This window comes from Convolutriloba macropyga, chromosome 1, assembly GCF_964194025.1.
Source record: "Convolutriloba macropyga chromosome 1, txConMacr16.3, whole genome shotgun sequence".
Classification (NCBI taxonomy): Eukaryota; Metazoa; Xenacoelomorpha; order Acoela; family Convolutidae; genus Convolutriloba; species Convolutriloba macropyga.
In genome coordinates this window covers 42,070,107-42,080,307 of record NC_134468.1, presented here as the reverse complement: position 1 = coordinate 42,080,307, position 10,201 = coordinate 42,070,107, and the positions used below count along the sequence as shown (strand labels likewise).

Below are 10,201 nucleotides of genomic sequence, written 5' to 3'. Positions count from 1 at the left end.
GAATGAAATGAACCGTAAACATTAATTTTCGATTATTAAACTAACTCTATTAAATTTCTAAAATATCTGAACGGGCTTCGGCACTGGGTCTTTTGTATTTGGCAGGAACCTTTTTGAAATTTAAAAAAGTATTGGTAAACAATTGTAAAATATTTTTTCATTTTGTTAAATCAATTGAAAAAATACCCATCGGTTGAATATATTTTTCCAAGTGGAAATACTCTGTTAACAGGTGATTTGAGCCAAGCAATTAAAAGTCGTCGTATTCATTTTGGAGAAGAAAAAAACAAAATTTGTCTTTATGGTAAATTTTGCTTCGGAAAATTTCGTTAAATCCCTCTTTCGAAAAACGGAACGGATCCGGTCGAACACAATAGTAGATAATATTAATTAATTTGTGCCCAAAAATTAAAAATTCGAAAGTCCAAAAATTCAATGATTTTAAAAAATAATTTTACCAATGCCGCAATGCTATTTAATTTCGTTCGAAACGTAGACTGGTGTATAAAAATGGTTAGAGTAAATTCCAAACAGTTTTTACCCACCTTTTCTAGTTTTCCTCCAAATATCTAAGGAGTCAAATTTCTTCAAGTCTCTGAAAATCAGTAGTCTGATAAATCAACAGTTTTCAAAAACGCACTCATAAACACAAGCAAAAATTGTGAGTTACTGTAATGGTGTAACAGATATTACAAAAAAACCAATAAACTACTCCCTTTATGTTCCATATCTTGCAGAAATATCACCATTCAATACTTAAGAAAAACTTGATTTTTTTTCGGACCTTTTTTCTAACAATATCAAGGCATATCTTGCAGATGGCAAAACAATAGCAGACACTATTCTTGGCTATATCTTGGTAAACTAATAATCCAACACCAGTCTTCAAAACATGTAATTGGAGTAACATTAATTGAAGGTCATTACATTGATTTTAAAACATCCCAATAAAGTAGAAATTTCGATTCTGAGAAAAAACATCCGTTTCACAGTGATGCAATTTATGGGTGGCAAAATTAATTCACGGGAAGCAACATAAACCTTGCTCCAATTATCGTGAAATTTGACGTCACGCACTTAATTAATTTAAAAATTGAATGAATGAACTACCAAGAACCTTATTTGAATTTGAAGCAAGTCGGATGATACTTGTCGTTAAAAAAAACGATGTTCACTACAAAATTAAGATATAAAAACAACCAAGAGAGGGGAAATAACATCTCCATCATCTATCTCGATTGCAGCTATTAAAAATATTTCCTATACAATTTCTCACTAATTTATAAAAGAACCTAGTTTGAATTCTGCTCGCAAAACTAGTTATTTTCCCTGCTTACAGAAACAACTTCAAAAACAACTTCAGAAACAACAAAAACAGAAACAACTTCAATTTTTGCCTATCTTAAAAAATTTTGTTTCAAAAATTTGTTGTCACCAATCAGATTCTTTTTTGTTCAGATTTTTTGTATGCCAACACTTCCCTGAATTTCTTTCCTGAAAATGTTCTTCTCCTTTTCCATTTTTCCGAAAAACGATTACTCAATCCCTCTATTAATTTTCAGAAACTCAAAATTATCAACTTGAATTTTGTTGGATCAAGTTTAGAGGTTTCTGGTTCATTGTTATTCAAGAAAAACTAGTTCAAAACAACTTTTAATTGGATTTTTTTTTCAGAAAAAGTTCTCCAAGACGTTGTTGAGTACCGCGCTCAATGTAATCTGAGCGATCAAAAAGATGAAAACCGGAAAACTTGGAGTTGGCGTAAAAAGTGGGCGTCAAAAATCCATAATCTTGCAATGCTCTACTTTTATATGGTTGACTTATTGAAAATATCTTTATAAGCTTGAGCGTTCTGATTATTAATAGAAACACCACTAGCTGCGGCAGTTTTGTTTTGCTTTTTGTTTTCCACCAATTGCCATTTTTTTCCCAAAAATATTTGAATGCGGAAAAATAGTGACCGCAAGCTCGTTCAGTCGTGTGCTCAACATGAACAAATTTTGTTGAAAGGCTGTTGATCTTTTTTTTTGAAAAATGCGCATATATTTGCTTTCTTGAAACTAACTGCTTTTGGTGTTGAGCTCATTAAAAAATTTCAACCACGAGTTTTAACTCGAATTCTCTCCAGTACCCTGAGATGTTTCCGTCCTGGCATTTCTCGATGCCACAGGTTATACAACGTATTCATAAAATAGTAATATGAGAGTTTCGAAATCACTGGGCATTGCTCAAAAATCAATGTTCAAATAAAGAACTAAGAAAATTGAACCAATAGAACTTAAGAGAAATTTGAACATTCAAATTACATGATGCCACACCACGAGCTTTTCCAAGAATGCCTGTTTTTCAACTTTTATAGAGATATCTATTTAGTCCCAGGTTCCAACACCAGCGAACACTGCAAAAACCCTAATACGAAATCGGGATCTGTTGGTGTTCAATGTATGTTTCTAACCTTAGCTCAATTTAGTCCACTTAATTGTTTGTTCATTCTAGTTTTGAAAGAGAATTTTGTCACGTTGAACTCTTCTATTGCTTTGGAACGTTCGCTTTCGTTGTAACTTTGACTTACTGTCATTAATGTGAAATCTGTTGAAATCTACCTTTTTCAAATTCGGACTCTGAACTTTCAATTTTTTCAAATTTCTTGGACAGTATAGATTGTCCTATAAAGTTGCAACGCAAGTGAAGGTCTCAAAAAGATTTGGAAAGAGTTAATAGGTAAAAGTCTAAATTTTCATGCAAAAAAATCCATTTAAATTGAACTTATATGAAACAGGGCAGCTCGGTAATGTGCGTTCGCACATTAAGTTCCGACCCCGCTCATCTACATTTTTCACTTAATTGTCTACCAAATGAGGAAGAGATAAAAAAAATAACATATCAACATATATTTCAACAAACTACTAAAAGAATAAAACAATCTACTCTAGAGGGCCTATTAGACCTGTGGCGACCATAATATGACTACCAGAAAAGACGGCAATAAAAATCAAATAGTTACAAATATTAATTACGACCGAAACTCCTTGTCCATTTTTTGAAAACCACTAATGACCAAATCAAAATGGCATCAGATAAAATTTGTACTCAGAAGATTAACCGGCTCTTTGTTTGGAACAAAATATGGGACTTTTCTCAATGCGACTAGAAATGAATAAAAGGGGCAAGTTTATTAAAACATTGCTTTTAAAAAAAGAATTAAACTCGAACTGATTAGAAACATTACGCATCAAATGAAATCATTGAGGGAGTCTTTTATACTTCAAAAGAGAGCAACTGAGGCCTTTCATTATCCAGGATATGTCATACGACAACAAAAAAACATCATTTACAGGCAAAAACTAAAAATTTGCACAAAAAACTATGCACGAAAACGATGTCCCCCCAATCAATTAAATATTAAGCTGATCACTAAAAACAATCAAAATCTTCGTTTGCATTTTTTGAAGTTAAAAAGATTTTCAAATCAAATGACGACCATTATTGTGATATTGTAAAAAGAGAGCAAAGACCTACAAAAAAGGGGCAAATATGCAAAAAGCACGAAAATTGTCTTTATGAAAACTGGTTGTCCCAAGAAAAAAGACCATTTGAGGAAAATAAAACCCTTATGAAGAGCAATTTATATTTCATAGCCGACATAAGCCTTCGACTAAAAGAGTAGACAGTTTGTCTTGCAACTACTCGGAAAAGTAATTGCGACTGTTATTAATGAGACTAAATCATAAGACTATAAAAACATTAAATACAAGCTGAACTAATAAGTTTCACAAACAACTTTCCGAAACCACAGTTTTGAAGCCAGTAAATTTATAAGATATTAACCACAAGAATATAACATCTTCATTTGTGTCTCTTGTGACCATCATAACGTCTTTTTGTAAAACAACTATCACAAAGTGTCTACAAAAAGAACCGCAAAAACTGAAAAGTACCTAAACTTCACAAATTTCTTCTGAAACAAATTGTCTAAGCCCTGAAGACATCATTTAAAACGTTTGAGGAACAGAAAAGCTATTCTTTGACTCAAAAAAACATTAAAAAGCTCTAAATAATGAGCCTAGTTTACGAAAACCATAAAACGTTGTATAATACGAAAAAAACGCAAACCAAAACAAAAAGTGATAAGTTGAAGAATACTATATTCTTTTTTTTTAGAAATTCAAATCGAAAGTCAAAACAACCATTGATTATTTACCGATATCAAATATTAAATTTATTTTTTTGTCTATATTTGGCCAATGAGACCTTTAAATACACAATATTTGTCATTTCACAAAAAAAAACAAAGGGCAAAAATAAAAAACTCTACCAATTTCTGCAAGAGATCGGTGTCGCAGCCCTTCAAACCAGATGTTATGAAAACAAAAATTTTGTTCAGTTTCAAATTTTGTAAAGCTTTAAATTGTTAAATAATGTTACAATTTACAAAAGAAACTTCAACAAAAGCAAAATGGGAAAATATACACAAAAAATCATCTGTGAAAACTCGTAGTACCAAAAGCGAAAAAGCCTTCTCGTAAAATAATCGGCCACAAAGTCAGTTTGTATGCTATACGGAGGAACGATTGACGTGTACTTACTGAGAATAAACAAAAAGTTGACTAAAATAATATAGAAAAATTGACAAGTTCAAAAAATCACAAAATTTTCCCTCAAACAAATACATTCAATAACATAAGAGATATTAGGTAACAACCGAAAGAATAAAAAAATACACTTGAACCTTATGAGGAAGAAATTTGGATCTGTGATTGGTTAAATTTGAAAATCAGACTGTCAAAATAATAACAATTGAAGGCAAAAGACAAGAATTCAGTTAAACTTTACTAAAACTCTTTCTCAAAGCCCTAAAATCCCTTTGGCTCTATGAAAAAAGACTGTATCTACATTCGGCCTCAAATTTACTTAAATTGAGGCTGTCATTATTGGAGCCCTAAATAAAAAAATATTGTCAGTAATTAACATTAAAAAAACAAAAGCAAAATCTTTTTAAAAAAGCTAGGATTAAAGTAAAAACCAAAAAGCCTCTGATTCTAATAAGAGTCTATGATAATGTCAAACTTCTCCCTAATTTTTTCGCGCATCCAGCAATTCGGTCAAGAGTTCCAATTGTTTAGGAAGCAAACCAATTGTTGCGTGGAATTCTTCAAATGTTAAAAAAAAGAACGATGTATTTTGTATAATTATCGAGTTAAACCTACAAAAAACGGCAAAGTATTAATTCCAGAAGACTTTCATACGGCACCTAAATGCAACTAGCGATCTTTTTGAGATTAGAGAGTCTGTTTTAAGGTTTCTAGGTCACTCAGTGTGGCATACTTTATCAAAGTGGACCAAAAAAGCTTATATTGTACCATTTTTGATGAGAAAAATTTGAATTTTGAAAAAGTTTTCAAAAACTTTAGCCTAGAAAAAAATTTCAATCAAACAAATCAGCAACGCTCTTCTATTTGTAACGGTAACAACAACACTCTGCCGTTCAAAATTTTAACTTATTTTGAACTGTGTCAGCGAAATTGTGCCAAATTTTAGCAAAAATTACTGAAAATGCGAACAAAAACAGTCGAATGTTCACAAAACTTTAAACCTCGATAACTCCCTGTAAAAAACGATAACCGAAAAATCTTTTTAATTCCGTATTCTACGCTGGACGGGCTTTTCAATGATACCACTCACAATTCTCTACGATGAATATATCGATCGGCCAAAATTGACTGAACAAAAAAAACCCAGTTGATTATATAGTTCCTCCTCCCCACTAAAGTGGGGGTCGGAACAAAAAACTGACCCGCAAATGACCAAATTGATACCAAATTGAACGTTAGAATTTTTTTCGAACGTTCCCTATATTGCAAATTTATGGGACTTAAAGCTCATATTTAAACAAATTTAGTCCCATAAAGTTGCAAAACAAGTGAATGATTAAAAAAACTCCTGAAACGCAAATGAACATCAAAACACTATGTGCGTATTCTAAATTTGAACTTTGACCTTTCAAACATTCGATAGCGCTGCAACTCAGACTAACTATAGCATGTCCCATAAAGTTGAAACAATCGAATGTTTCAAAAATTGGTCCACATTGATCATTTGCATGTCCAATTGCGCGTTTTTGCGTTTTTCGAACATCCCGTTATTTCAACTTATTGGAACAGACTCTATATAGCGTGTCCCATGAAGTTTAAATAATAGGACGTTTCAAAAAACATCGCCAGCATTGCTCATTTGCTTTCTCAATAGCTTGTTTTGGCGTACATGTTTAAAATTTGAACTTTGACCTTCGAACTATGGACAGTATTTTTTGAAACGTTCGATTATTTCGCTTTTATGAGGCACTATATTTAGTATGTCCCGAAATTTGGAATAATCAAATGTTCGAAAAACGCAATGTGCACAGTGTTTTGTGCACAGTGTTTTTGAAACGTTCGCTAATTTCGCACGCTGGTTAGTCCCATAAAGTTGCGACGTTATCGAACGTTTCAGAGGTCAAAGTTCCAATTTAAAATAAGTCCCATAAAGTTGCAACGCAAGCGAACGTTCGAAAAACTCTCGACATGCAAATGAACAACGAAATGCTGACCTCTGCTTGTTTTAAATTTGAACTTTGACCTTTCAAACGTTCGATGACGTTGCTACGTTGTGGGACTAATGTCGAATTGTGCCTTCTTAACTTACGATTCGAAATTCAACACTGGCCTTGAGATTGTCATCCATTGTTTTTAGCTTTGCAACATTACAGGACACATCGCAAAAATTTTCTCTGACAACATCTGCTGGAGCAATGCACAGCTGCAATTTGTTTAAGCATGCTATTAATGTCATAGAGTACTGTTTTGTCATAATTTGTTTATGGTTACCAATATCATCTGCTAGCCTTTACTCCAGCTTCTACCAACTCTCAATCGTTAAAAGTGTTTAAAGTTACAATTTGTATTATTTATTTCCTGGAAAGGACCCAGCACTGAATTTTCATTTTCTACCAAAATATAGTAGTTAGAAATATTAATCTCCCAGGTTTACACCTCGACTAATGAAAAGTCCAGTGGGAGGGCCAAAATTGATTATAAAAACACGGTTTTTCATTCTACTTTAAAGTAGAGCTAAAAACTCTTTTCATCGGGCGAGCTAATGCTTTTCCATTTTTATACGTCTAAACCTGGTTTGGTGTGTAAATACAGAACTTCGTTGTCGTCATATTGTTGAAATGCCTTCATTGATGTGTCTTAGTATGAGAATTGGGTTTTGCAAAAATTCTACCTCAAAGAGAATTAAACCTTTGTAAGCGTTCCTGAAAATTCTTGATGATTGGTCATTTGATATTTGTGAGCATGTGTTTAACCAACTTGTGCTTCTTAATTTTCATATCTTTTAATACATCCTTAATGTAGCGCATACCAGAATTGCTAATATTTAAATGTAGATCTTTTTTAAGCAATACCTCGACCTTTTTTAAGCAATGCTAATATTTTAATATTTAAATGTAGACCTTTTTTAATCGTAAGGTATAGTGGGCTGAGAAATGAAATAGATGAGTTTAAAAGGACTGTGTAAATTTACCTTAAATGCACAGCATTTTAGTAAATGCACAGCATTTTAGTAAAGTCAGCCTACTCAGCGATGTTTTTCACAATTTTTGAACATTCAGTGAGGTTTAAGTAAAAATCTGAAGTTTACCGGGGACTTTGAACTTGGCCAGACAAAAAAGTTAACTTTCTCCGAAGACTCAAAACAAGGAATTAGATCTAATCCTAAAAAGTTTTCAATTCGTGCTTGTGTTATTTAGTTGCTGAGAAACAGAACAAGATTCGAAGAGATTCCAACAATATTTTGTGCAATATAGCTTTCAATGATATAGAGCTGTCAAAGGAAGGCAGAATAAAAAAAACAAGATGTGAACGAATTCTTACAAAACTTTGTGGAATATAGCTTTCAATGACAGCTGTCATAGAATAACCTCCCTTCCTCTAACATTTAAAGATTGAAGAGTTCAAGTTCAAGCATTTTCAATTCGAACTCTTATTCGTTTTGTTGTCAATTTATCACTAAGAGTTCCAAATTGATTGCAGCGCTCATAAAATTTGATCGACTGTGTATATCTTTTTTGTTCCGACCCCACTTGTTTGAATAAAAGTTGACCATAACGATAAAAAATTCTTAATTTCTCTTGAAGTTTGAGTGAATTACTAAAAACCTATGATTTTTATTGTGAAATGTTTTCTTAACCGTTTTTTGCGCTTTTATTGCAAGAAAAAATTTGTCTCTGAAGTGAGTTCCTCCAATTGATTTCCAAATTTTTTCGAGCGTTCCTGAAAACTTCTGATCATTATTCATTTGATTTTTTTGAGCGTGTATTTAACCAACTTGTGCTTCTCAATTTTAATATCTTTTATTATATCCTTAATGTAGCGCATAACAGAATTGCTAATATTTGAATGTAGACCTTTTTAAAGTAATGCGTAGAGTTTTTTAAGCAATGCGAATATTTAAATGTAGATTTTTTTAATCGTAAGGTATAGTAAGCTGAAAAATATAGATTGATGAGTTTAAAACGGCTGCAAAAATTTATCTTAAACTTACAGCAATTTAGTAAATGCAGCCTACTCAGCGAGTGTTTTCACAATTTTTGAACTTTCAGCAAGGTTTTAGCAAAAATTAGCTGAAATTTACCGGGACATTCAACTTGGCCAGAAAAAACGTAATCATCGAAAATTATAGCCTTAGAAAAATGCAAACATTTTCTCCGAAAAATCAGAACAAGGTTTTTGTTATTTTCTTGCTAAAAGAGACTTGACCACATTCAAACAGATTCCTGCAAAATTTTGTGGAATATAGCTTTCAATGACAGCTGTCAAAGAATGACCACCCTCACTCAAAGATTTAAAGATTGAAGAGAAAAAGTGCAAGAATTTTCAAATCGCCCTCTTAATCGTTTTGTTTCAGCTGTTTTAATTTATCGTTTTAATTTATCAGTAGCTGTTTCAGCTGGTTGCAGCGCTCCTACAATTTGAGTGACTGCGTATATCCTTTTATAAAAGTTAAAATACTTTCAATTTCTCTGGAAGAAGATTGAGGCAATTACTGTAAATCTATGGTTTTTATTGCGAAATATTTTAACCGTTTTTTGCGCTTTTATTGCAAGAAAATTTGTTTCTGAAGTGAGTTCCTCCACATGATTTCCAAATTTTTGCGTGATCTCATTTTCATTCATTCCGAAGAAAATTTGTTGCCAACATAAAGGCAATTTCTAACGTCGAAGTTGCAAAAACGCATAGCTTAGTGGTGAAGACGCTGAAATCTGACATTGAGGTTGAGGGAACGAAACCCTGGGTTTGTCTTTTTTGTTTGAAGGTTTCCAGCTGAGGCCTGGTGAGGAATAAAAACGTTATGAATTTTTTGAACCATTTGTTTTTTTTGCCAACTTGTATGTAGATTTTGAATTAGATTGAACAAATGTTCAAGGAAATAGTGTACAAATCTAGAGCTTCGTAGTTGGCATATTGTTGAAATGACTTCTGCGATATGTCTTAGTAATATTTCAACTCTTGTGAACAATTTTGATTTTTCTCGATGATTGGTCTTTTGATAATTATGACTGTTTATGTACAAACATAGGTAAAATGAGATTAATTTGCACCATTGGCAATAATTTTTAACTGAAAGATGAAAATTAATAAGCATAAGTTGATTATGCTCCTTAATGTTCTTTCAGTTAAAAATTGTTGCCAAGAGTTCTAATTCTACCTATGTTTATGGCTTGCGTGGAAACTTCTAATACTGCTCACAGCTTCTATAAATTTTCTACATTGTGGAAAACACGCTTTGAACACTTGTTAAATTTTCAGCTTCTTCAAATATTTGTTGCGCCCTGCACCAGCTCCAAGCACCTATGTCATCTTTGTTACTTCCTCCTCCACTTAGTCATATTTCCTTAATGCAGAGCATATCCGAACTGCTAATATTTAAATGTGGGCTTTTTAGTCAATGCATTTAAATGCACAGAAGTATAAATCTTTCGTAAGAAGTGAATTGAGTAAAAGATAAAGAGGAGTTTTAACGCTCTGCGCAAATTTACATCAATTAAACAGCATTGTAGTAAAAGCAGCCTACTCAGCAAATTTTGGACTTTTCTGCACAATCAGTAATTTTTTGGTAAAAATTAGCGGAAACTTACCGGGGACATCAAACTTGGCCAGAG

At 32.5% G+C, this 10,201-nt stretch overlaps 1 protein-coding gene across 1 annotated transcript in view; it reads left to right on the top strand.

Moving 5' to 3' along the window:
• LOC142341351 (uncharacterized) overlaps nt 1-10,201 on the top strand; it is a 114,602-nt gene that overhangs the window by 2,132 nt on the left and 102,269 nt on the right. Inside the window, exon 2 of the mRNA XM_075392309.1 lies at nt 6,466-6,480. Within this exon, the coding sequence (XP_075248424.1) occupies nt 6,466-6,480 (15 nt within the window). The remainder of the gene's footprint in view (nt 1-6,465; nt 6,481-10,201) is intronic.